Consider the following 27,791-nt stretch of genomic DNA (forward strand, 5'->3'; position numbering starts at 1 on the left):
GATGAAAGGGTTCAAAGGACATGACAGGAAATCGTAAAACTGGAAATTGGAAAAAAATGTCATGAAGGGAGAAAAATAATAGAAGAAAAAAAAGAGATGACAACTATTGTTCGGGAGCGATGGTTCAGAAAATTGATTTCCTGAACACCGGTATGCGTGTTAAGGAGAGAATTTGAGAAATGTGGAAAAAAAGAAAATACAGAAATTATATATATTGAAACCGAAAGTTCAAGCGCAGCGGATGTTTTGTTGCCGACGAGATGGTCCTCCGAAGAATCCCTCATCGTCATCTTCGTTTTCTGGAAATTTAATAATTTAGATTATACGACTCAGGTTTACAAGTACTTACGTTTTTGGTAAACTGCAACTTTTGGAATATTGTCATAGATGTCATCGTCGTCAGAGTAAGCAGCCTGGAAATTATTGTATTCAAAACTGTAGATTATTTCATGAACACTAACCTCATCTGCCGACTCACTCTTGAAAGTGACTCTCTTCTTCTTAATGGCAACTGGTGCCTTGGAGTTTTGGCGCTTGCGTGATCGTGCCTGATTTGGTTGCATTTCCATGAACTGCACATTCAACATTTCAACATCAGCATCGGCGGCTCTTGCTTGATCCTCTGGTTCCTCCTCATCTTCAGACTCCGGTGGCGATCCTCCTGGAGATGGTAGCGGAGAGAGCATTCCATTGAAGTTACGGTAGTTTCCGTTGTTGTTGTTGTTAACATTGTTGTTATTGTTATTGTTCTGGTTCTGACGATTCTGAAGTGGACGACGCGCCTCTCTCTCAAGTTCCTCCATCAGGCGATCGATGATTCCTTGTGGAATTGGATCGACTCTCTGATGCATGTAGTTTCTCCAGTGACGTCTCATCCGACGCTGTCTCTGATGAGCCTCCATCACCTCGTCATCTTCATTGTCGCTGTTTTCTGGAGACATTGGACGGTAGTCGTTGTTCTCAGCTTCATTCAAATGCTGTTGCTGCATACGGAAATTCTCAACACGAAGTTCTGCCAACAGATCCTGACGATGGTCCGCTTCTGGAGCATGGTTGAGGTTTGGAAAGAGTAAGTGTGGCACTGGCAGTGGTGGCAAGTAGAGTCCACTACGGATTGCTGCTTGTCTAGCAAAACGGAGCTGATGACGAGCTGCTTCGCCTGCCAAGTCGCGGACATTTTCAAGCATTGGGCGTGGATCCACCATTATTACCCTATGGGACACTGAAAATCAAAGAAATGTTTAAGATATTGAGAGGAGAAAAAAGAGAAAGTATAGACGAGATGAACGAAATCAAAAGAAATGAAAGGCCTATGTCCTGTTAACTCAACTAAAAGGAAAGAGGCGGAATCTCTATCTGACAATGAGGTCTTTCCCCTCTCTGTTCGAAAAAGAGAGGAATCCAGAAAACTATTTGAAAAAACATTCGAGAAAGAGAAAAAAGGAAACATGTGACCGTATACCCCGGGGGTACAACACGACTGACGTCTCTGATTTTTTATCAACCTGATCTTTTTGAGGGAATACCCCTTTCGACCACGCGACCTTTATCATCTGCACTGGCGAGCACAGTTTGATTGTTTACAGCACCCAAGGAGGAGAAAAAGATAAACATTGAATGGGAGTAAAGAAGAGTAGAGAAGAAGAGTAAGAAAAAAGAGGAGAAGGAATGTTACTAACTTTCATCAAAAGCGTATCACAGTTTTTTCCCTATTAGGCGCGCTGCCAATTTAAACTAAATGTAAGATTGAATGCGTGTTTTTCGGCGGGGCAGTCTTCCTTTTCCTCTTTTTTCTCCGATTCAACGATACTGCAAAATTTTGCATCTAACCGTAGAAAAAGAATGAGAAGTGGTGTTTGTGTGTGGGGAAGCACGAAGACAGAGGACGAGGAAAGGGTGAGAGGGGAGAGAATAAAAAGGAAAAGAACACACGAAACGATGGATGGCCGTCGCCAACGCGCTCGCCATTGCGCCTGCTGTCGCCAAACGACACTCCTGTTCGGGGGATTTGGTTTTTGTGGCGGCTTTCCGAGTAGCAGATTGCCTATATTATAGAATGTGTTCATGAACAACAATATCAAATTAGTTTCTTTACTAAGACAGAAGAGACGGAGAAAAGAAATGTCGAGAAGGGGTTGGCAGGGCTACAGGGGGCAGGGATTGGGAAGACGGGGGAATACGTTGATGACGAAAAGATCAGATAGGAAGTCCGATCGCATGACCGAACTTGAAGAACACGAGATGGAATGCAGGTTTACAGTATGAATTAGGTACTGAGTGTTCGATGAATGATTTTCTGGTGCTTCAGAAGTTTGTTGAGAAGTTAATAGGGGAAAATAAGTTATTTCAAACAACGTGTGCCGGCGAACAAACGGTTTGTCATTACGAATACAGTGTCGGCGGAAGATATATGATAAATCGAGTTGATTTTGACCATTTTCACAAGTCTAAAGCTCGGATGTCAAGTGTCGGATCACTTTGAAAATTTTGGAAATTATAAAACAAACCTAGATTAAAAATTTTGCATTCACAGAACATTTTGAAAATTCCTAGTTTTTCAGTTATTTGCCGATTTCTGAAAGACACTTTCTTTTTTCAAATTTTCAGTATAAAATAGGAAAAAATGGGTGTCCTTCAGAAATCGCCAGACTACTGAAAAATTAGGAACTTTCGAAAAATTCTGTAAATGCAAAGTTTCCAATCTAGGTCTGTTTTAAAATTTTCAAAATTTTCAAAGTGATCCGACTCTTGGCAGCCGGGCTCCAGACTCCTGAAAATGGTCAAAATCAACTTAAAAACACATTTTTCCATATATTTATGACCGGCACTGTAAGAAACTCAAAGTTTTATACGTGTCTTACTGAAGTATTTACAAAAAATCTGACTCCTAATCAAAATATTCTTTCTCGGAAACTGCCGAGTGCTTCCCAACTAAATAAACTGATAATCAAGGCACTTTGCGACTCGTTAAATGGAAATGCATGTTTTTTGCAATCTCATAAAGTCAAAAACAGCCTGGAATGCAAATGAATGTGCCTCGAAAACATTTTTGCTTCAATCTCGGGAAGCTCAAAATGCATTAAGAAAGCGGAGAAGAATGCATGGCGCAGACTTTTCTTGCTCTGCCTTCTGCCCTCTATCCATGAGCTTTGATTGATTTTCAAGCCAAGAAGGTGGAGGAGAGGATACATTAAAAACTGAAGAATTGAATCCAGGCGACAAGCAAAAAGAGAATGCTGAGCGCATTCTGGTGTGCAGTGCAAGCCATAAGGCTTGAGTGGAAGATGGAGATGCGAGATGGCAGGAGTAGGAATGAGGTCAAGTGACGAATTTCGGTTGACGTTTGGGTTTCGAGATTTGAAGAATAAATTGGGCACGAAATGGAGTAAAAAGGATCACTCAAGCTAACAAGGGTTTCTAGTAACACTGTCCCGCAAGAATGATCATTTCCAGAAAGGGATTAGCAAGTATCTGAATACTAGGAATTGCTTTAATAGGTGGAGAAGGAAACATTAGAAAAAATTATGATCTTATTAGTACTCAAAAAAATGAAAAAAGCGATTTCGCAACACTTTTTCTAGAACCTGTTATTTGCAAAACTAGCGGGACTAAAAAATAAGAGGTACTGATCATAGCTTAATGTCCTTTGGAAATATTGCTCATCCACTTCTCAATGTCTGTGAAGAAGACAAAAGGAAATACAGTAACCCATCTGCAACTACAGTAACCCATCACCAATGCAGTAATTTTTAACAACATATTCACTCCCAGGTACACATCCACCCAACCGCAACTTCTCCTATCTCCGCATTCCCGAACTTTTTGCTTTAAATTGTTTGCATCATCTTTCTTTCCACCACTATACTTTCCATCTTTTGCAAATGAGGAAACCCCTTCTTCTTCTAATCGTTGACCGTTTTCATCTTATCAGTCATTCTCCTCTCCTTTCTCCGCACGGAAAAAAATTGTCCAGTCAGCTACCCTCATCAACAAAATTGACTACAACTGTATAAGGGTTTTCAACGAACTACGTCAGAAACCAAAAACTAGGTACATGTTCGGCAAGGCGCGAGATACGGCAAGGGACGGGCAAACTTCAAGTGATAGATTATTTTTCGTTTTCTTTTGACAGTAGCAAAGCGAGTTCGGGGAAAAAAATGTAATGGTTTGGCCTTGTCAGATTCTCAAAGTAAAAAACATTTGATGTGGATAATGATAAGATTTTTTGGGACGTGCAGTATGGAAACTGTGATGAATTCGATTTTGAAACTGAGGGAAGCCCCAAAAGATGATGAAATATTTTGATGTTTTATCTAATCAAACTGATGTGATATGGTGAAAAAAACAAGTTGAACAGTTGATCTTCTTTTTGTGTTTCCAACTGTGTAAGATTGGAAAATCAAAAAACCAGGATTTCGAATCCTAAAATCCTTGCTCAAAGTAGGATAGAGTAGGATAGTCACATTTCATAGTATAGAATTTTTATTAGTATAAAAGTCTAAATCCACTGAAACTTTGGAAATTCTACAGTGATCTCTCGCTTTGCTGACCAATCAAAACGACTTAGAGCCAACATCAGGTTCTATTCAAACCATCAAAAATTGCAAATTCGATGAAAATGTGTCTTTCGTGATAAGCTGTTGCCTCTCTATCGCCGGAAATAATCCGCATCTTTTGATATTACCTGACTTCTCCTGATATGTGTATTGAGATGAAGAGAAAGAAAAGAGAATTGATGGAAAGGTGAGGGCAAATTGTATACAAACTGTCAGGTACAATTGGGGAATACCCTGTTATCAAAATGTTGAGAAGTGGAAACTATAACTTGTGGAGCCTGGCACGGGCATCAGGGAAATGAATGACAGGTGCTATTTTTTTTGAAGTAATAAAAATTAGTGGAAGAGTATATTTTTCGATACCAGTCACTGATAGGGATGTCTTTGAGACACCTAAGATTTTGATGAAGGGGGTGTTTCCGAGGGATCTATTTCAAGGGTGGTTACTGAAAGACACCCTTTTTTGCTTTTTTTTTTTGCTCTGAAGCATGAAAAAAACAGGTCTTTCAGAATAGCTAAGGAACTTCGAAACAATCTGGGAATGCACATTTTCAAAATGAGGACACACTTTAAAAACTGATAAACAAAACTGTTTCGTCGCAGGAAATTTGTATATTCACGCTCAGAGCGTTATGTGAGAAGAAGCATAATCGGAATGTTTATTCTATAGGGAGAGCGAAAAGTGAGAGTGTTCAAAAAAGGAAGGAAACGAAAACTTCCAAAGGGAAGGAAACACTTTTTGGTTGAAAGGAAGGTGAAAAAAAAATAGAGTGGTTCTTGGCCTGTTGTGGTCGAGAAAAGAACATTGTCGACGTGATTGGCCAGAAAAGAAGAAACTTAGAAAAGAAACAAGGAAAGGGTAAAAACAAAAGAAACATTTGTTCGGCACTGAATTGCAAAACGGGAGATATGAAAATTAAATGACCTTGAAAGAATCGAAAGTCAGAGACGGTAGAAAAAAAACTCGTTAGTTATCTGCAATAAAAAGTGGTGAAGACTAAAGTTAGTAGTTGAAATTACAGAGTACTTGTGAGGGAATACCTTTGGGAATCAAATGATCAGTTATTCTTCTTTTTTTTTTCAAAAGGAAACATGATACCACGTTTTTTCAGGACAGGCGTCTTTGCCATTAACTTTCGAAAACAAGTAATTGGACAAAATACAAAAATAGATTCTTGGGAGTTAGTATTACTGGGGAAAGTCAGGCGGAAAATTAATTGATTTTTTAGGCTGACTTGTGTGAGGAAAATAAATTCCAAATATGGGTATTGTTTGTTGGGAAATTAAGTTACTGAAAACTGAAAAAAAATTAGAATTGGGTTAACATTTTTCAGAAATTCCTGCGGGAAGTACGAAAAAAATTAAAATATTTCAGCTTGAACGGTGATGAAATGTAGCTCATAACATTAAAAACACAGTTACAATATTCATCCAGAAAATTTTTAAAAAGATTAGAGACGTGCACCACGCCCTAAAGCACTAATTGCTCAGAGTAAATACTTATATAGCGCAAAACTCATTAAAGATACAACAATAGAAAATTGGGCAATAATTGTTAGGAATCTTTCTTGGCTCTGTTCCAGTTTAGAGGTCACAAGAAATCCGAGGGACACTGAAATTGAAAAAAAAATATATTGCAACGGATGCTCTCAATTTAACGCTCCTCACATTTTCTCTGGAACTCACATGCCATTATTCAGTTGTCTCAATTATCAACAATTGAAGGCTACGGTATTGTTTCTAGCAGTAGTGTAATCTGGAGATCGAAAAAAGGCAATATTTCAGTTCAGGAATCCTAAAAAATTTGAGGAACTTCTGAAAAAATAGGAGATCCTAAACAGGAAAAGAGACCACTCTGATTTGAAACTTTTTAAAAAAATTACCAACAATGATTTTAAAAGTATTATTTCAGGAGCCTTTATTCTTTTAATAGTCTCTTTTTTCAATTTCAGAGTGCATTACTTTCATAAATACTACAGTAGGCTATAATTCAAGACAATTAAAATAATTGACTATCGCCATGTGAGTTTCAGAAAAAAAGTGAAATGCATTCAATAGAGAGCATCAGCTGCAATTATTATCCTTTTCTGTATCTTTTTTTTGAATAATTGATGGCCTTTTCTCCATTTCAACGTCAATAATTGGATTATTCTGGTCCATTCGAAAAACGATCGTGCTCACTGAAAAAGGTCGGCACTGAAAAGGATGATTTTATCTGCATATTGGGAAACAATAACCACAAAAAGGGACTCAAAAAAAATACTAACCTTTCATTGCACTTTGAGATAATTAATCTCGATTCATTAAAAAAGGCAGAACTGATAAACTACTTGTCATATTATCAACAAAATTCTCGTAATTTGTACATTTTTGGTATTTCTCGGAGAAATCGAAAGTGAACTGGCCTATTTTTGATCATTTTTTGTGATGGGACCAATTTTCTACAGTTGCCCTGAAGTAGAAAAAAATTTACTTTTTTTTTGTATTTTTTCACTTTTTCGAATTTTTTTTCACTTTTTTCGAAATTTCTCGAAAAATTTCCACTGATCCAAAAATCAAACTCTGGTAGTTTGATACTGTGAACCTGCCTACACGGTAAAACCATAGTGCCATAAAAAATCCGCTTCCCTTAAAAGGGGTTTAGTCGAAAAATTGCGAAAAACCCATGTACATGGTAACTAAAATTCGCCCAAAATCGACCACCTCCAATTTTGACCAAATTTATACCAGATGTAGTATTTTAAATGAGTAGTATTTTGGCAAAGTTTCAAGATTCGTTCTCATTGTCTTCATGCATTTTTGCGACCCTTAGTTTTTCACTGAAAATGGACTTTAAAGCTTTTTTGGAGCTTCTGAAAATGTACGATGACGATGAGAACGAATTTTAAAACGTTGCCAGGATACTATCCATCAAAAATACTACAACTGGGACAAGTTTGGTCAAAATTGGAGGTGGTCGATTTTGGGCGAATTTTAGTTACCATGTACATGGTGTTTTCGCACTTTTTCGACTGAAATCCTTTTAAGGGCGTTGGATTTTTTATGACATTATGATATTAACGTGTAGACAGGTTCACAGTATCGAACTATTAGGGTTTGATTTTTGGACCAGTGGAAAATTTTCGAGAAATTTCGAAAAAGTGAAAAAAATACAAAAAAAGTAAAATTTTCTCTACTTCAGGGTAAGTGTAGAAAATTTGTCCCAACACAAAAAATGATCAAATTGAACCAGAAACTCAAATCAAAAACACTTGAGTCGATATCATTATTTTGAACAAAAATAATTTTTCAGGGTTACGGTATGTCACCGCGCCCAGGAGAGAGTCGTGGGCTATGGGTACTATGGTCAAAAGTATAAGAATAGCCCTTATACCCACCATATACAATATCAGATTTCTAGGACCATTTTGATTTTTTCCATTGCCATGTTTTCGAGTTTCTCAGAGATGGTCTCTTAAGAATTTTACATGTGGGCATTTACCGTATGTGTTTTGATATTAAAAACAAGTTCCCCTGAAAGTCCAAAACCAATTCTTATCATTTCATCCTTAGCAAACGGTTTGAGGTTGTGCCTTTATCTCTCTCTCTCTCTCTCTCAAAGCGTAATCCAAACTCGGAACAACGTATGCAGTTTAATAATTTTTGAAAATCATTTTCAATAATTGAAATGTCAAGAATACCTCATTTCCTGTGAGTTGCTTTCATTTTTGACAAAATGTACCCCAATTTAATTAAAAATTCAGTCCTACTATCCTGGTAGTACAAAACGATAAAAAGTTTAATTACATGGCCATGAGTGTTTTCGAGACATTTTTCTCTAGTAAATTTTTATAACATGTGACTGATCATGTGATTCATTTGGTAAGGAAACCCCTTTCAGATCGGAATTTTCAATATTTTAAACTCAAAAGACACAATGCTAGATTCAAAAAAAAATGAAAAGGTAAAGTGGGGCAAGGGAAGGTTTATTTCAGTTTCCATGGGGATAACCATTGTACAAAGTATGCGAGAGAGGAGAAATAATATTAAACAGGATGAATTCAGTTTCGGAGATAAGCTCTTCAAGCTGTATCATCAATGCGAGAATTTACAGAAAGAAAAACAGAAAAAATGAACTCAGGAGAAGAAAAAAGATTATCGTGTGGAGGGGAATAAATTTTTTTTTCAAAATTTGATGCTTTCAGACGGGGGTGGCGTGGGGGTGCTCGGGAAGTACGGGCGGGCGGAAAAAGTACGGGCGGGCGGAAATCACATGGAATGTTTTTGTGAATTGAAGAGACCTGAAAATATAAAAGTTAGATTGGAACCATATAATTGGAAACTGCGGGGGATCACAATTTTTAATCATGCGTTTGAATTCTTCGTAATCAAATATCTAAATAGATGATTCATGCAAGAGCCATTAATTCATTATCCATTTGGTACTCAGACATCTAACTTCCATGAAAGTTATACAGTCCCATTTTTCTACTAACCATTATTCGACAATTTGCTTGTTGGCAGTGATGAAGGCCAAAACGTCTGGAGAGACATTTTCGCGCAACAGACGGTTTTCCTCACGAAGAGCGTTGAGCTGAAAATTTCAAGTTCTATACGAACGGTCCAAATATGCTTACTCTTTCCTCCAAATCAGTGATAGTAGATCTCAAACACTCGACCTCCTCACGAACAGCAAAAGTGAGATGAGTTTTGACCAAATCCATGGCCTGCACAATCTTGTTATCAATAGCGACCACAGTGTTGCTGGTTGCGTTCGCCAGCTTTGCCGTCTCGTCCATCTTGGCTGGATCAGTGTCGAGAAGAGTCACAGACGACATGGATGAAGTGATATCACTCGTTGGAGCAACCTGAAATCAAAAAGAAATGTTTTGATTGGAGCAAAATAGTCTAGAATTAAAAATGCAGACACGCTTCTTTCATTACATCGTGCAGCAAAATGGGACCAATGTCACAACTGATGGCTTCTTCACAACACGCGCTTTTTATTCTATTGACGAGCACAGAAGAAACGAGGATTTCCCACTGACCTATACGAGAGATAGATAGTGAGTGTAATTTTGTTTTGTGCTCCAGAGAAGAGCTTTGTTTTAAAAGTGCAATCAACTTAATCTATGAAGTTTTTGAGGAGATGGTCCCGCCAAGGGTACTAATTGGTAAAGTACTACTTGATGATTGTGCGATACGGAAAAAGAAAAGAATTGTGAGGAAAGTTTCTGTTGGAAAATCTTGTATTGTATCACCATGAAGTTGTCAGAATTGTTCTTGGTGCATCTTAACGCTTTAAGTGACATGTGATAAATGATAAATACATAAGTGTCGGATTTCTGTGAACCTACTCTGTGATGCTACCCAGTTGTTTACAATCGGAATTAACAATCTGAGCAGATGAAACCTTTGGTTCTATTATTTTCTATGTATGTAGACGAAAATTATCATATTGCAAAATTGTAAATAATCAGATGTTTATAATCTAGAATTGTTTTTAAAAATCGATAAATTTTAATCGAATTCAAGATTTCAGAAAATAATTCTATTTCTGAATTTGGTTGACTTATTTGTATTGAATATCGGTCACTTGTCCCTCAAAAAATATTATGAGCTGTTATATTCAGGAAAATTGAAAGAGATATTATAATTTTTGACATACAATACCTTTACAGCTGTTTCAGATTTTTTCCTCTTGAACTCAAAAAAATTGTTTTTCAAAAACCTTCAAAATGGGACCACTGTGAGTTTTAATGAAAATCGAAGCCGGGGAACTACGCTTTCAAGTGATCCCGTATTTGTTCTATTAGACGCCTACCAAAACTGCCAACGTTAAACTCAAATATCTCAATTCCGGTAAAATTTATCAACAATTTGTCAATTGATAAAATATTGGTGACATTATAATCAACAATTTATCTGTTGAAAATTTTTTTGTTTGATATCTTCCATCGCAATCAAGATGATTGAGCGTATATTGGGTGGGCTATAATTAAAGGGAATACGGAACGATTTTTATAACAAAGTTTTTCCATGATGAAGCTTCATTTTTATTTTATATTTTTACAGTAATCATTTCAATTTGGCAAATCATCTTACGGTCATTTAATAAAACTTAAATTCACGAAAACTTTTCGAGTGGATTAAGTATGTGTCTATGACCTGGACCTTGGAAAATAACCATTGTTTTTTCTAAGTTCAACGAACTTCTCATTTTTACAATACCGTCTTTAAAGAAAGTTCCCACCTGGAATTATTTTATTTTTCGAACTTTTACGTTTCATATCATTCATATTTAAACAAGGCTAATTACTAGGACGATCCCTTTTCCTACAATTTTGAAAGAATCATATATCCTGAGCAAACGCTGACACCATCCACTAATGGAGTTTCCGACATTGCCCAAAAAAAAATAGCTTCTTAATCCGAACAGTGAGCCCTACTAAATAACGGAAAGAACCTATTAACGTGTTTCCTCCCAGATGTCTGGTTGTACTCCATGTTGTTTAATGATCATTAGTGTTTCGTTCAAGAGCTGCCGCCGCTGGGTGGTTGGAGGCCAATTGAGAGAACAACTTTGAGCCTTCTCAAAAATGTTCAGTACCACCCCATGGATATGAAAAATTATCAAAACTAACCACTTCTGTAACCCCAACTGCATTGGCAGCTAGCTTTTGAGCAGTGACGGCCGCGGTCTCCGGGTCCATGATGAGAATTTTAATCTGGTTGGTGACTGGAACCTGATCGAGGCTGTAAAATGAAACGTTTAGTGTGTGAGAGTGGACATCATCCCCTTTTTTCTCACACTCTCACTTGAGCTGGAGAGAAAATGCAAGAAGAGGGGAGGGGAAGAAGAAATTGGTTATTTCGCGCCAGAGGAGACCTCAAAGGCCTCCGTGTTTCCACTTCTCGCTACCCCGTTTTTCTTCTTTTTTCGCAACGTGAGAACTGAGGGAGACACCGAAAAACGGCTGGGGGAGAGGCTTGGGATGGACAGGAGCGATAGACAAGGAGGGAGCTCTAAGGAGCTCTGGCTAAGCACGGAAGATGAGGCAAAAAAAAGAAGGCTGGCCTTCACCAATATTGACTTTTATTACTTCTACAACTACTTCTGCTACTGCATTTTCGACCTACTCCTTTTTTTCTAATTCCTCACTATCCTATCAAAAAGCCATAATGTATTAAGCGCGAGCTCTACATACATTGACTCAAAAAGCACAAAAATTGCGCCTGAGCAGCAACATGAGAAAAATAGAGATATGGGATATAACTTTTTTCACTGCCGCCACTCCTTCTTCGAGCTATATTTTCAGGGTGCTCATATTGATTATTATTGTGTATACAGAAAAAACATACAAAACGGAAATGAGATGTTAACTAACCAAAAAGGGGCAACAAAAATGTAGAATAAACACACAATGGAATTTTTTTCTGGACTCCCTTAATTTTTTTGTCTAAACATGGTCCCATTCCGTCGGAAAAAAAAGAAGCCGCCAGAATGAAAAAAGGAAAACTGGAAGAAGGGATGAGAAGCGAAAAATAACAGCACGAGACGATGCGGAATCTTGGCATCAAAAGGAGAAAAGCGCCATAGAAACCCGTAATCCACGCGGCTCAGAGCAGGTGGATGCTTTTTCCTTTGAGATTTTTTTGAGAACACAAAGACGTCAATCTTATGAAAAATAAAGGGATAATGCATGTGTGGATTCTAAAGGAGATGGATAAATTACGGAGGTTTTCTACCAACAGGGAACGATTCTTCCATGTTCCAAGAAAAAAAAATAGATGGTATTTTTGAAAATGTATTTTTAGATTTTTCAGAAAGAAAACCGGAAGCGAAACCGTTTAACAGCTATTTCAATCTGCTTTTTGATCACCAAGGCATTCCACACCTTCCCCTTCAGTTTTTCGGATCATAAATTTTTGGGTGAAACGATTTGGGGACAATCGAAATGGGAAAAATGATGAGAGATTCTACGAAAAGCTTCGAAGTTCGTTCAGGTGTATGAGTGACGCGCAGCCGTGTGATCAACAAGGGAAATGCACTATCACTTGAGGCAGACAACTTTTAATTAACTCAAATAACATGTGGTTAAGCTTCATGGCTCGCAGAGAAACTGAAAAAATATTGAAACTCAGCGAGTAACACAATTCTCATGTGGGTGGTCTAGCCAGTGCTCCGGGATCGAGATCATGTGGGCATGCCAAAAAAAAAGGAAACTCAGTCGCCACACATGCAACCTAGTTTTTTTTCTGTCTATGTCATGGCATGTTTGTAGAGAATTCGAACTCGGATGGGTATGGGAAAATAAGAAGCACCACAAAAACACGATTTTCTCTAGTCATCTTTCTCTAGTGTTCACTTTATTTTTTCTCTCTCTAGTGTTCACTTTATTTTTCTTTATTTTTCTATTTTTTGGGACCTCCCCTTTCAGTGAATATATGACAGAAAGGAAGCGTGGCCCCACGTCGTAAATAAAAAAGCAAAAGGAAAAAAAAACACAGCAAAAAACAAAAACAAATTTTTTGTGAGTGAAGCTAGTAGGTATTACTTACATTAACATGATTTTGCAAAGGTAATTGGGCCAAAATCAAAATGACAGGAATCAAAGTGGTGGAGAAAACAATTCGAATAAACGAATGGGGGGATTCGTGAGGCGTTTTTGGACGTGTTTTTAAGGTCAATGCGACTGATAGGTTTTTTGGGCATTAATGTGATTTCATTGGGTGAATAATTTACGACTTACTATGCGCAAATGAATGTCATTCGTTGGGGTGGGTACGACGCTAACAACGCTCTGAGATCATTAAAGATAGTGATTTATTATTATATTTTTCTACGGAGACATGGGCGGTTCGCAGTTTTTTAATGACACAAAGATTCTTTAGTTCAATCAATAATACTACGATAATACATCTAGCCTAAAAGAAGTGGAAAACTAGCAAACAAAAAGCTGAAAAAAAAGAAGAAAAATCTGAAATTTAGTTTTTGGTGGGCGTGTTTTTCCAAACGGAAGTCCACCGCCTTTTCATCTCCTCGTCAATTCTCCAGAGGCGTTTTTGCTTATTTCTCACTCCTCTACTCACGCGCACACATCATGAGACGTGATTGCTCTGATTTGGATTTGGATTAGCTGCTCTCGCGCCCAAGTTAACCCACTCACCGTGGCTGGCTCTTTTGAAGAACTCGAATGCTGTCTGCTTCTTTTGTTGTTGCGTCTTCTGGAAGGGGTGGATGACGTCGGAACTTTTTTCGCACAGTGATCACATTGTTCCGGACCACAGAAATCATTTTGTACTCATCTTCCGGTGGATAGTTTCCAAATACTGAAAATATAAAGAAATTAATGAAAAAAAGAAAACCGATGAACAACCAAAATTGGGGCAGAGGAAATGAACCCATTAATTAAATGCCATCTAATCATTAAAATTGAGCAAATTTAATTCAGTCTGTGTGAGAGATATCAAAAAGTGGTAAACTGAATATTTTTCATAGCCAAATGAAAATTTTGTCGATTAAATACTTTTTTATATTTTTTACAGAAATTGAAAAACAGCATCAAAGTGAACGGTTAAAAGGTAAATGGGGTTTGAGTTGAAGTGTTTACGATACATTTTCGGTCTATCAGGTATACAAAATTAGTTTCCAGTTGATTTTCGGCATTTTCAAGAGTCTGGAGCTTGGCTGTCAAGTTTCCAATCACTTTGAAAATTTTGGGGAGTGTGAAACAGACCGCGATTGGAAAGCTTGCCAGAGTTTTTTAAAAAATCCATGTTTTTCAGCTATCCGCCGATTTTCAGGAAACATTTTTGTTCTTTCTAAAATCGGCAAACAGAAATCTAGGAATCTTCCAAAATTTTATAAATGAACAGTTTTCGGCTCTTTTCTAGTTTAGAGGTCCCAAAAAAGTTTAGAGGTCCCAAGAAAAAATAGAGGTCCAAAATACGAAAAACGCGCAGATGTTGGAATAATGTACTAGTATTTGAACTGTGCGAGTAGTTTGAGTTTTAGGGTCTTATAGGATGACATGACTACTCCTAACAATTTTAGCTCCAATTCTCTCGCATCTTGCCGATGAACCCAATTTACATATGAGGAAAATTTGGGCAATACAGTAATCACTCCGTGATTATGCTGTCTCTCAGGCTTAGATAATTGTCAGAAAATATGCATTCCTAAGCCTATTAGAAGTATAAAATATATCATCAACAATTATTTTGCTATAAGACCTCAAAACTTTAAATTCTTACACAATTCAAATTTTAGTACTATTCCGGTATCTGTGCATTTTTAAGTTTTGGACCACTATTTTTTCTTGGGACCACAAAACTTTTTTAGGACCTCTAATTTTTTTTGGGACCTCTATTTTATTTTGGGACCTCTAATTTTTTTTCGGACCTCTATTCTTTTTTGGGACCTCTAAACTAGAAAAGAGCCCAGTTTTCCATCTAGGTCTCTTTTACACCCTCCAAAATTTTCAAACTGAGCGGAGACTTGACAGCCAAGCTCCAGACTCCTGAAAATTGTCAAAATCAACTGAAAAACACGTTATTAAATATCTTATCGACCGGTACTGAATATGAGATTTTGACAGCTGCTGCTTAAGGACAATTTTCGTAATCCACCTAGGAAAAATAAGGTTGCTGAAAAGTTTTGGCAAAATTTTACTCAATAAACTGTCTGATATGTCTCAAACCTTTCATAGTGACAAAATGCACCCGACATAGACTCTAAAGAATGGTCAACAATTACGAATTATAAGAAGGTTTTGGTTTTATTCTCTGTATTCTAGCAATCTAAAAACTACACAGTTTTTCGCAAATTTTTTTCAGTTGCAAAACAAGTGCATCAACCCTTTTCACCATTATCTATTTTCCAATTTTATGTCAAAGAAATCAAACTTTAGTTTTATAGAAAATTCAAGCTAGTGATGACTGCAAACCTACTTTTTAAAAGCATCTGAAAGTTGCCTCTGAAAGTTTGAAAATTGCAAAAAGTGTTCAATTTGAGGTTGGTAGGAGATGCAGTAAAGTATAACTACAGTGCGCGACATAATGATAGCAGCACCACATTTTTTGAAGTTGTCAGAAAAACTTGAAAACTGAAAAACGGCTAATGCCATTCGATTCAGCATATCAAAAAATTTATGTGTCCCCAGAATCAAGTACCAGTCGCTACAGTAACCAACAGTCACTTTGCACACCGCGTCATAATGATAGCATCCCCTTGAAAAATGAAAAATCTCACTTTTTTCATAGGAAATAATTGAATAATTTTTGTTAAGAACTTTTAAAATAGTCTTAAAACAGTCTACACAAAAATGACGTCTCTATTCAAATTGTAGAAAAATTATTTTCAGACATTTTTGACATTTTCAGGGTTTTTTGGAATACATCGTTAATAACTTTGCTCCTGGGTAAGATTTTAAGCTGAAATTGATAGGAAACATCTTAAGGATGCTCATTTTTCTGTTACGATTGTTCAAGGCATTCGTGAGCTCTGGTAGCTCATAACTGAACTCGAATTTTGAACTGAAAAAATATTCCACAGGGAAAATTTTTCAAATACGCATAAAATGTTCGAAACATGTTCTAAGTCACCAAAATTGCCTTCGAAATTATAATTTTGTACGGAAAAATGATTTTTATTTATGAAATCCAGTTTTTTACCTATGTTTTTTGTAGCGTTTTGGTTCATTTTCGTGGATTCATTGTTCAGGTAATATCAGTTATCGACGAAAAATTGTCTGACAACTTTTGCGCCAATAATGTGATGCTCAAAAAAACTATAAGCAGAAATCGAAACGTTCTGAAAGAATGATGTGAATGTTCTATGGGGGATTTTGTTATGGGGGATTATGGGGGATTTTGTTTCAAAGTAGGTGAAATCAAAGTACAGGTTTCCAAAAATTAGGGGTGCTTTTTCTCTAGAAATCGTATATTCAAATCAACATACAAAACTTTTAAATCACGAACATTTTGAAAGATTCCCATATGTTGGGCTTTCATGTCTAAGGATGCGCAACAGTCACTCCCTACATATTTTACACTAATCATTAACAAACCCATTCGAAATTACGCTCACTTCCCATTGCAGATCCGAATCTGGTATCAATCACTTTCCATCTCCCACGAGTGAACTCTCCTGGGACTGGTACAACTTGGAACTTTTTCTTCGGTTTATCCGCATTTTGATTGAGCACCTCCAGAACAGGCTGTTCCGCGGCAGTGGTACTCATTATGAGAGTGTTCTGTTGAAATGCCTGAAACATTGTACAAATGCTTTACTTCAGAAAGTGATAGAAAAGATTTAGGAATTTAAACAACAATCAGTAGGCTGAAAAACAATAGACTCTCTAAATTTCGAAAATTGAGAAATAGCAGAGAAATTTTTATGGTAACCTAAACACATGTCTCATTCGCGCGTGCGCCCGAAAAAGTGCTGCGAAAGAAATGAAACATTCAGAGAACGCATTCGTTGTCTGTACGGACATGAGGTGGTGACTAATCAGGAAAATAAGATAAGAACAATTTTGAAGAAGAGAGAGAGAAATCGTGAGAAAGAGAAAATGAAATAAGAGAAAATTATCAGAAAACAATGATTGAGTAGTTTCTAATTTTGGAAATTTGATTTTTGAATGAGATTCAATTTATTTAAAGTGTGTTGAAGATTGGAAAAGCTCAAAATGCCTTAAAAGAGTTGGGATCAAACAAATCATTTCAAAAATGTCAGTACCAATTCAAAGGTGTCTTCTCTAATCAAAGAAATTTGATGAGAAAAATTGTAAAAAAGATAAGTGTCTAAACGGCAACACAGTTCTTGGAGCGTATCTTATCGCATTTGAAAAAAACACCAAAAAAAAATACCGATGTTTTTTTTTTTTGAAAAGAAATACCTTCTAGAAAATTTCCGACTGAAGTAAAAAAGTAGTTCAAAAATGGGAAAAAGTCAACTTTTTTGAAATCGCAACATTTCGCGACGACCTTTGCTTCAATGATTGATGAACCGCTGGAAACTGGGAGAGACAGAGACAACACACTGGTAGAGAAATGACACATACTTTCGCTGAAAAAAAAGAGGGTGCTCGCTGTTTGGGAACAGCTGTACTTGCTCAAGTGTGATGAGGCAAGTGCGTGTGTCAAGTAAACAGAAGGAAACGCAACGTTTGAGTTTTTTTTTTAAATAAGATCTCTAAAGAATTTTTGGTTGTTGTTGGAACCTGTGGAAGAAAAGGAACATTTTAAAATAATGATGCACCTATAATATTTGATTACCGTAAAACCTGTAATAGAAAGGCCGCCTAACATTCAACTTTGAGCTTATTTATCTCGGTTCCAGTTGGAGTAGGAGTAGAGATATGTCCAGTTGGAATAGGAGCAGAGATAATTAAGCTGAGACTTGGCATCATGGAGGCCCTTCTATTACAGGTTTTATGGTATTTTCTAAAATGCAACAGTTTACTTAACACGGTGTTTTACAGAAGAAACCTCCGAAAAAAATTGAGAGAACAAATGTGACGTAGCATGTCAGAGGAGGAAGAACTCACGTTCTATGAATATGCAACAAGTGAGAAACGAGAACAGAACGGCACAGGAAAGAGAAACACAATCACATGAACGAAAAAAAGAAAAAAACGAACAGATATTTTCGAAAGTTTCGGGTTTGTTTTTCAACACAGAAGAAGAAATACGGAGTGAGCCTAGAACATATATCCTTAATGACACACGAAAATGGTAAAAAGAATATTCTAGAATATCATTTCTTCAACTTCCACTCTACCCAGTGGGTATAAACGTTTGCACTGGGAGCCCGAAAGAGAAAGAGACGGGTAGCACGCAGCAGATTTTTTTTGGGGTGACAAATAGAATGAAAAGCAAGCAGGCAAAAGCGAACCAATCGAGGTATAGATTGCGTTTCTTTTTGTGGTTCAAATCTTTTTTCTATGGAAAAGTTTTATAGAATAGGAAAGATGAACACACATGTAAACGAGTATCAAAAGCAGAGATAGGAAGAGACAGGAAGGCAGAAAAAGGAATGAGAGGAGGTGCGCGTATTAGGAAAGAGCACATGGAGGAATTCTAATTGAGTATCTGCTGTTCCTGCCTCACATTTGGTATTCAAAAGGGGGCACACTTTGATAAGACTCTGTTTTGCTTCGAATATGTGGTGAGATTAGTGATGATGGCAATTTGATGTTTAGAAAAAATATGATGAATGAAAGAAAAATGTATATTCATGTCATATTGGAAACAAATTCAGGAAGTCATAAAACAACATTTTCAAATTTGACTTTCAAACGAATCATCAAAAACAGGGAACAAAACAGAGAGAATAAAAGAGTTGACGTGATTTGGTCTTAGTCATTCTCCACAAAGGATAATACATGCAAATCGGTGTCCACCCAAAAGAGAATAGAAAACAACACGTTCAGATTAGAGTCAGATTGTGAAAATAGTGAGAAAAGTTTATCTGGAAAGAGCCAGACACCCGCAAAGAGATAAACATAGCGCACACGAGGGCAACAGAGGAAGAAGAACCAATTGTTTGATCAGATCATAAGGGCAAAGTCAGGTGGAGAAATGAGAACAATTTGAACACTTACTGCAGCAAAGATGAACATATTGTGTTGGCCAAGAATTTCGATAGCTTCTTGTAGATCGGCTAGTAGTATAAGAACCCTGGAAACAAGATTTTATTATGATTATTTAGATGGTGAAAACAGAAAAGAATGAAGTTTCAATATTTCCAAAAATTAATTTTTGGATTTCATCTTACTTGATTTACAGTACCCGCTCAATAAGATATAAGATATACAAAAATTGGTTTTCAGTAGATTTTTAGCTATTTCCAGGAATCCAAAGCATTTCTGTCAAGTGTCGGATCACTTTGAAATTTATGAAATGTTTGAAACATAACTTGATTGAAAAATTTGCATTTTCAGAATTCATTGAAAAAACATATTTTTCAGATATTTTCCGATTCTTGAAATGCACTTCTTCCATGTTTTCAGTTCAAAAACTGGCCAAAAAAAGTGTCCATCAGAAATCGAAAAATAGCTCAAAAACTAGGGATTTCTACAAAATTCTGTAAATTGAAAGTTTTTAATCAAATTCTGCTTTACACCATCCAAAATTTACAAAGTGGTTAAAAATTGACAGCCGAGCTCCAGACTTCTGAAAATAGTCAAATTGGCCGAAAATCAACCGAAAACCCCGTTTTTGTATATTTTATTAACCAGTAGTGTATAAATGTGGATTCAGAACACCGGTAATTCAGAGATTTATACTATTTATCAATTTCAACATTTAGAATAGATTTCCGGTAAAACGGAACTAGGAAATGAAAGAAAAAATATGTGGAAAAGTTCTCGAAAAAGTGAAATATGAGAGCGGCTGGGCTGTTGTTGTAACATAAATAATGCTCATCGCACATATGCCAATGCATAAAAAAAAGTGAACTGGAACGAAGAAAAAACACACTAAATTCTTGTTTTCCTTCCAGCACAACTACTTCTCTAAGCGTTTTGAATCTTAAAGTCTTAGATATGTCTGAAAATCAAGAAATGCAAAAAAAAAGCGTTGAAGGAACTGGGCAAAATAAAATTCCATATCCAAATCTTTTTTTTTCCCAATAAATCTAAGATTGCTTGAGGCGTGTGCAGCTGCACAAAATTAAAAACCCCATTCTTTTGGTAGGAAAATTGAAAAGGCCTGAGCCTTATTTTTCGTTCCAAATGCGTTCCATTTGACCCTCTACTTGCTTTCATGGGTTTAATGGAAAATGGACGACGATGTGAACGCAGTGGTCAGAAAAAAGGAAAAGCAAAATAGGGTTTCTCAGAGAAGAGAATTCATTTGGACAAAAATAAGGTCAAAAAGAGGGAAATTCGAAGCCAAAAGGAGGTAAAAAAGCAGCGAATTCCAAAAAAATTTGAATTCCCAAAGGAGTTTCGAAGAGAACGGAAACTCAACGTAAAATGAGAATTGAATGGAAAGGGAAAGGAAGAAACGTTAATGAAATTTTTTTGGCTCAAAGTTTTATTCTGGTCATCAAGGAGTGTTTTTGTTGGAAACTTTTACTTTGAAAATCGTGTTCAGGGAGAATATCAGGCTCAAAATTTTGGTTCAATGCGTTTGGGGAACCTCAATTGCTCTGAGTAAATGTTCTAGATACTTCTTTGCCCTTGGGCAACTTCCTTTTTTTTTTCAAAGAACTAAGCCTCAGAATAAACGAGTAAAACTAGTGAAGTGAAAAAACACAAGAAACGAGGATGATAAATAATTGAGAAAGCTGACACTATGCAGACAACTCTTTTCTGTTCCATATGTATTTATACCATGTGATGATACTTTTATGGCAATGTTTTGTGTTGAACACTACATAGATGACTAACGAAAGGTGTATGTAGCAAACTGACGAGAGTGAACTGAAATCGGGAGAAGTCGAAAACCAAAACGAAACTGAAATGACTACACGGGGTTTATAATTTTTATTCACCACGCCGAATCAGAATTCAATGACGAGAGAAGATCAAATCGCAACATTTAAATTCTATTTTTAGGTTTTTCCACAGTTTTCGGGGAAATGATGAATGAAGTATCTGTTTGAAATTTGATTGGTTTTCGAAAAAAAAAACGAAAAAAGGGGAACAAAAAACATTGAAACACATTCTTGTGGTTTGCTCCGTTTTTCGACATTTCCTTTGATGTATCTTTGCATCTCTGCTCGTTTTTTTTCTTTAACAAAAAAAAATTTTTGTTTGTATTGGGATTATTCGGGATTCATAGTTTCACTAGTCCAAATTCTTATATAACACGAACAATAACTTTTTGAAAAGTTATAGAAATATGTGCAAAGAATTATGAATTGATCGGTAAGCGTATAAGAATAAACCCTGTTCAATTGATTACTGATTATTGCTACATAAAGCTTTTCTGATACATTTTTCTGTAAAAATATCATTTAGCATAGCCATATTATATTTTTACTTACTGTAAGTTTTGATTTCAAACCAATTTTCTTCTCTGTGTGTATAACGATCCTGTGTGTTAGTATTTTTCTTTTTTGAACATCATCTGGTAAAAAAAATTTCAACGGCTACACATTGCCAGGTCAATCCGAGCAATTTGCTCTTGGGAAAAATTGAATTAGGATACAAAAATTGGCTCTTTTCTAGTTTAGAGGTCCCAAAAAGAATAGAGGTCCGAAAAAAAATTAGAGGTCCCAAAATAAAATAGAGGTCCCAAATAAAATTAGAGGTCCCAAAAAAGTTTAGTGGTCCCAAGAAAAAATAGTGGTCCAAAACTTAAAAATGCACAGATACCGAAATAATGTATTAAAATTTGAATTGTGTAAGAATTTAAAGTTTTGAGGTCTTATAGCAAAATAATTGTTGATGATATATTTTATACTTCTAATAGGCTTGGGAATGCATATTTTCTGACAATTATCTAAGCCTGAGAGACAGCATAATCACGGAGTGATTACTGTATTGCCCAAATTTTCCTCATATGTAAATTGGGTTCATCGGCAAGATGCGAGAGAATTGGAGCTAAAATTGTTAGGAGTAGTCATGTCATCCTATAAGACCCTAAAACTCAAACTACTCGCACAGTTCAAATACTAGTACATTATTCCAACATCTGCGCGTTTTTCGTATTTTGGACCTCTATTTTTTCTTGGGACCTCTAAACTTTTTTGGGACCTCTAATTTTTTTTGGGACCTCTATTTTATTTTGGGACCTCTAATTTTTTTTCGGACCTCTAAATTTTTTTGGGACCTCTAAACTAGAAAAGAGCCCAAAAATTTGGAAAAATCAAAGAGGTGGGATTAGTAACGATAAATCAGTAGACGTTGCCGGTTGAGACGTCTAAATAAACAAGACGTGAGAATCAGAGTCATACATTCATTACGGTCACGTCAAGAAGACAAATGAGCAATGCTCCCTGAGAGATACACACCGTCTGGTCAAACAAGAAATTTGCTCTTGGGAAAAATCGAATTAGGGAACGAAAAATACGGTCTTCTAACTGAAATGTTCAATCTGTGAGTTTGGGAATGAAACAGTTCCACTCTTTAGGTCCAGAATTTAAGCATCAAATTTATAGTGAAATATGCAAACTAAATTATGCTAAAAACGATAAAGCATATATTTTGAAAAACAACAAAAGTTTGAATTGTTTAAAAAAAAATGCGAAAAAAATTATCTGCGATAAGTGTTCAGAAACATGTAAAAGTTGAAAAAAAATTTCAAGTCCAATCTAGTTCGCCTGGATTTGAACCACTTCAATTTTCATGGTCCTCAAATGATGTCTCGGATTCATTAGATATGGTTCACAGGAAACATTAAGTTGCAGTTGGTGAGAAAGTGGAATGATGACGAGTCTGAAAACATAGAAATTTCAAAAGTCAGAATATATATATCAGAAATCTGACGAAATCTAAAATTATTTATGAGCAATGTTCAGTTAGTTGGCAAATGTGTCCTGTTTTCATTTTCAAGGTGCGAGCCAAGCGAAGAAACTATTACCTCTCCCCCATAACAGCGTTATCGTAACGGTTTGAAATAACTCTCATCCCTATCCTCGTTTCCTTTTCACCCGGTTGAGTGATGTCATAGTATGTCCCAAGTGTCCCCTTTGCGTCGATCAAGTTCTGAACAAGTACTCCATACTGCTCTGGCTGCATCTGTTGGCCCAAAGATATCACAATTTTCTTATTCTGTATTTCACGACATAGTGCAATATAATTGACATCCCAGCTGTCGCACAACTGCAAAACTTCAGCATTCTAAACTTTCGGATTATGAGCATCTTCCAATCTTAAACCATCCGATGTCAGACGACCAAACGGGCGGTTTGGGGACTCCAACATAGGTTCGACACGTTGTAAAACTTCCGAGAGGTTTCCAGAAGTTGCAAAATTTCTAACATTTAACTTGATACCTTCTGGAAGACAAACGACTAGTCCGTCATGTTTCTGCGCCTGGAAGCCGAGCGATTCTATTTTATTAATCGATTTACGATTTCCGAGAGTTTTGCAAATCAGATATCTCCATGCTTCCATCAAACTCTTATCGTAATTAAAACGTTCGATGTGGACAGTACCATCTGAAAAAACCTTGGTGAACTGGAAATAAGAAACATTAAAAAACAACAGAGCACTTCGTCTGTATCACAAAAAAATTTAAAAATAAAGCAGTTAAAGCATATGTTAATGGAAGGTTATCTCGTTTACACCAATGACGTCTCAAATTAAATTTAAAACGCGCCAACGATTTTTTCGCATCTTGAATGCTTATATTGATTTTCTTGAGTTGGTCTTCGCGACTGTCGAGCTGATCTGGATCCATTAAATAATAATTTTTCTTTGGTTTTATTTCCATTGAAACTCTGTTTTGGATTTATTCCATTTTCTTCGGAATATTTTCAACCCCATCTGAGACATGTTCCAGCTCGATTTTTACTTTTTCTAAAGCAGTAAGTCTGTCATGTTCCATCATGAATGATGCTTCCGTAATCGCAAGCTCAAGATCATCGTCCACACCCCTTTGTGGATTGAAATCTTGAACAAAAATATCTCCAGGTGTAAACTCCGGAAATAAACGCTTCTCAAATCGAAACCTATCGATATCTCTTAGATGACCATATTGATTTCCGCATATGATTGTTTTGGGAGCATAACCATTGCAAGTATGGCAAATGACACCAAGTCGGTAATCGGTGTCGTTCAATTTGTGGCCTTCTTCACAAATCGTGAGTTTGGAGATAAAAAGAGGAACGGCTTTATCGGCCCATTGAATTTTTGGAAGACCCTCGGCAAGTCGGAATCTGGAAATGTCTCGTTGTTTCCGTCAGAAATATTCCTATGAATTCATAGGAAACGCTTTATGAACACACTCACCTGAAATTCGCTTCGAATTTTTGAGTTACACATTTCAAACAGTCATATGATAATTTCCTGTCAGAATCAGGGATGTCTGATGACATTGTTCAAGGTCTGTAAATTTCAAACGATTAAGATGATCTTGGGTGAGGTAGAAGAAGAGAATGAGGCACAAACGATGGTTATGACGGAGAGTAGAATGCTCCATCCCCCTGCAACGCAACATTGAGCGCATCAAAAAAAAAATAATCGAAGATTTGAATAGTAACGAAAAATCAATATATCTTCAAAAAACAATAGATGTTGTAGAGAGGTTATACACAAACAAGACGTGAGAATCAGATCCATACAGTAATTATGGTCCAGACATACAGAACAATGAGCAATTCGTCCTTGAGAGATACACATTGTCATGTCAAACGTGGAATGTGCTCTCGGGAAAAAAACAAATGATGTGACAAAGTCCCCAAATTAGGATTTCTCCCGGGAAATTTTGTTTTTTGGGTCTTCTTTTTTTTGATTGATTCTATTTATTAATTTCCAAAAAAAACGATAAAAAGCAATATGAGATTGGTGCACAGAAAAATGTGAAAGTTGAAACAAATGTTGAGTCCAGTTTAATTTTTCTGATTTTGAACCACTTCCATTTTCATAGTCCATAAATGAACAAGGCTCGGATCCATCAGATATGGTTCGCAGGAAACATTAAGTTGCAGTTGGTGAGAAAGTGGAATGATGATGAGGCTGGAAAATAAGAACAATCTTGAAAACCGAAAAAAAAAATCAGAATTATAATGAAACCTATGGAACTAAAAGTTTCCTGATATTTTGCATAGAGAACCCCCATGAAGGGTTGAACTCATGACAGTCAGCTCAGGGGTACAGCGCCGCTACCGGCTGAGCTACGGGGGCGCGAAGGCGCCTGACGACCGATGGTCTACATAAGCGCGGCGCGATTTTGTCCCCCGAACTGCCCCCGAAATTTTTGCTGTCTCGCCTCCTTTAAACATTTCGAAAATCACTTCAAGACTAACCTCTCTCTCATAACAACGTTCTCAAAATGCGCTGCAATAAATCTCATCGCCTCTTTCGTTTTATCCTCTCCCGTCTGAGTGATTTCATAAAATGTCCCAACTGTCCCCTTTGTCTCGATCAAGTCCTCGACGAGTAGTCCATACTCCAATGGCTGCATCTCTTGGCCCAAAAAAATCACAATGTTTTTATTCTGTACTTCACGACATAGTGCAATATAATCGACATCCCAGTTGTCGGACAACACCAAAACTTCAGCATTCTGAACTTTCGGATTTTGAGCATCTTCCAATCTCAAACTATCTGATGTAAGAAGATTAAACGGGCGGTTTGGATACTCCAGGACAGGTTCGACACGTTCTAAAACATCCGACAGGTTTCCAGAAGTACCGAAATTTTGAACGTCTAACTTGATACCTTCTGGAAGACTAATAACTAGTCCGCCCCCTGGTCGCGCCCAGAAACCGAGCGATTTGATTTTCATAACCGGTTTACGATTCCCGAGTAATTTGCAGATCAAATATTTCCGTGCCGCCATCAAACTCTTATCGTAATTGAACCGTTCGATGTAGACGGTACCATCTGGAGAAGTCTTCGTGAACTGAAAATAAGAAACATTAGAAAACAACAGAGCACTTCGTCTACATTACAAAAGATAGTATGGATCGAGCTTAAATGTTTTGTTCTTTATATGTAAATTTGTACATCTACTTTCCAAAAATTTTTGCCACAAAATCATTCACTCATGGATTTCCCCATGGAGCGCATAAAGTTAGCATAATTACCTGAATGAAAAAGTCAAATAGAGATGGAAGGTTATCTCGCTTACGCCGATTACGCTCCAAATCAAATTCAATATACGCCAACAACGTTTTTGCATATATGATGCTTATATTGATTTTCTCGAGTTGTTCTTTACGACTTAAAACCTGGTCTCTTCCTCTTTCGACCTGATCTGGATCCATTAAATCATCCTCCTCCTCTGGTTCTATTCCTATTAAATCCTCCTCCGATAAATCTAGTTCCATTGGATTTTCTGGAATATTTTCAACCTCCTCTGGTGCATGTTCAAGCTCGATTTTTTCTTTTTCCAGAGCTATCAGTCTGTTCTGTTGAATCAATAATGATTCTTCCGTAGTTTCAAACTCCAAATCGTCGTCCGCATCCATTTGAGGATTGTAATCTTGAACAAAAATATCCCCAGGAGTTAATTCCGTAAAGGATCGAATCTCGTATCCAAACCGATCGATATCCCTAGGATGACCGCCATATTGAGCTTGGCCTATGAATGTTTTTTGAGCGGGACCATCGCGAACTTGGCAAATGACACCAAGTTGATATTCGGTGTTGTTCAATTTGAAACCTTCTTCAGCAAAAGTGAATTTGTCGATGTAAAGTGGAACTGCTTTTTCTGCACAACGAATTTCCGGAAGACGCTCGGCAAGTCGGAATCTGAAAATGTCTCGTTGTCTCCGTTAGAACTATTTTTATGAAGTAATAGCGAACGCCTTTTTTATGAAACTCACTCACCTAAAATTTGCCTTGAACTTTTGAAGTACACATTTCAAACTGCCGTAGGATAGTCTTCTGTCCATATCAGGAATGGCTGCTAACATTGTTCAACGTATGTGAATTTCAAACGAATAGGACTTTGTCTGAAAAGTTTAAAGTTAGTGACACGGCTGAGAAATATAGGTTACAAAATGAGTGTATTAAAAAATAGAAATTTAGGTTCGAAAATGAGCATCGAAGTAGACTAAAAAAAATGCAACACTGACAAAAAAATGACTGACAGAAAAATAGAATCAGAAAAAAAAATGGAAAAAAACAGTAAAAAAATCAATTTATATTGTATTTAGAGACGTCTACACAAACCAGACAGTAGAGAAAGAGAATGAGGTAAAAACGATGACTATGAAAAACACAAGAATGCACAATCCCCCGCAACGCAACATTGAACGCATCGAAAAAATCGATCGAAGAATTGATTAGTACCGAAAATACAATAGATGTTCAAAAAATCAATTGATGATTTGTTCTAGAGAGAAACACAACGTCAAGGCCTAACTTTGAATGTGCTCTTGGGAAAAAACTAATGATGTGACAAAGTCTACAAACTAGGTTTCCCATCGGCAAACTATGTTCTTTACCACTGTCGTTGGAACAGTTACCGTAAAACCTCTAATAGAACTTAATATCATCTTGTGTTTTATCGCCAATCCTCGAAGTTTTTCCCAGGGTGAGGGAGGTTCCGACATTATAAGATTACAACACTTTGTGGAGCAAAAAAAAATGAAGCCCTGAAAAATGAAGCCAAAATCTCAAAAAATGA

At 36.7% G+C, this 27,791-nt stretch overlaps 5 protein-coding genes across 5 annotated transcripts; all 5 read right to left on the reverse strand.

The window, feature by feature from the left end:
• Positions 1 to 228: 228 nt before the first annotated feature.
• Positions 229 to 1,205, reverse strand: CBG00126 (the record flags this gene model as incomplete). The annotated part of the gene is made up of 3 exons (XM_002645203.1): positions 229 to 299; positions 350 to 413; positions 462 to 1,205. The coding sequence occupies 3 exons, from the start codon at positions 1,203 to 1,205 to the stop codon at positions 229 to 231; spliced, it is 879 nt and encodes a 292-aa protein (XP_002645249.1).
• Positions 1,206 to 6,897: 5,692 nt separating this feature from the next.
• CBG27893 lies at positions 6,898 to 7,467 on the reverse strand (the record flags this gene model as incomplete). The annotated part of the gene is made up of 2 exons (XM_045240136.1): positions 6,898 to 7,179; positions 7,453 to 7,467. The coding sequence occupies 2 exons, from the start codon at positions 7,465 to 7,467 to the stop codon at positions 6,898 to 6,900; spliced, it is 297 nt and encodes a 98-aa protein (XP_045097891.1).
• A 1,566-nt stretch (positions 7,468 to 9,033) lies between these two features.
• Positions 9,034 to 16,780, reverse strand: CBG00127 (the record flags this gene model as incomplete). Its single annotated transcript, XM_045240137.1, has 6 exons — positions 9,034 to 9,129; positions 9,173 to 9,403; positions 10,723 to 10,788; positions 11,180 to 11,291; positions 13,706 to 13,868; positions 16,627 to 16,780. The coding sequence occupies 6 exons, from the start codon at positions 16,778 to 16,780 to the stop codon at positions 9,034 to 9,036; spliced, it is 822 nt and encodes a 273-aa protein (XP_045091484.1).
• A 6,023-nt stretch (positions 16,781 to 22,803) lies between these two features.
• CBG00128 lies at positions 22,804 to 24,531 on the reverse strand (the record flags this gene model as incomplete). The annotated part of the gene is made up of 4 exons (XM_045240138.1): positions 22,804 to 22,927; positions 23,073 to 23,314; positions 24,009 to 24,372; positions 24,446 to 24,531. The coding sequence occupies 4 exons, from the start codon at positions 24,529 to 24,531 to the stop codon at positions 22,804 to 22,806; spliced, it is 816 nt and encodes a 271-aa protein (XP_045091485.1).
• Positions 24,532 to 25,044: 513 nt separating this feature from the next.
• On the reverse strand, positions 25,045 to 27,075 carry CBG00129 (the record flags this gene model as incomplete). The annotated part of the gene is made up of 4 exons (XM_045240139.1): positions 25,045 to 25,171; positions 25,462 to 26,060; positions 26,245 to 26,911; positions 26,990 to 27,075. The coding sequence occupies 4 exons, from the start codon at positions 27,073 to 27,075 to the stop codon at positions 25,045 to 25,047; spliced, it is 1,479 nt and encodes a 492-aa protein (XP_045091486.1).
• Between the last annotated feature and the right edge of the window lie 716 nt (positions 27,076 to 27,791).

The sequence above is a fragment of the Caenorhabditis briggsae genome (genome assembly GCF_000004555.2).
Source record: "Caenorhabditis briggsae complete genome, chrX, whole genome shotgun sequence".
NCBI classification, from domain to species: Eukaryota; Metazoa; Nematoda; class Chromadorea; order Rhabditida; family Rhabditidae; genus Caenorhabditis; species Caenorhabditis briggsae.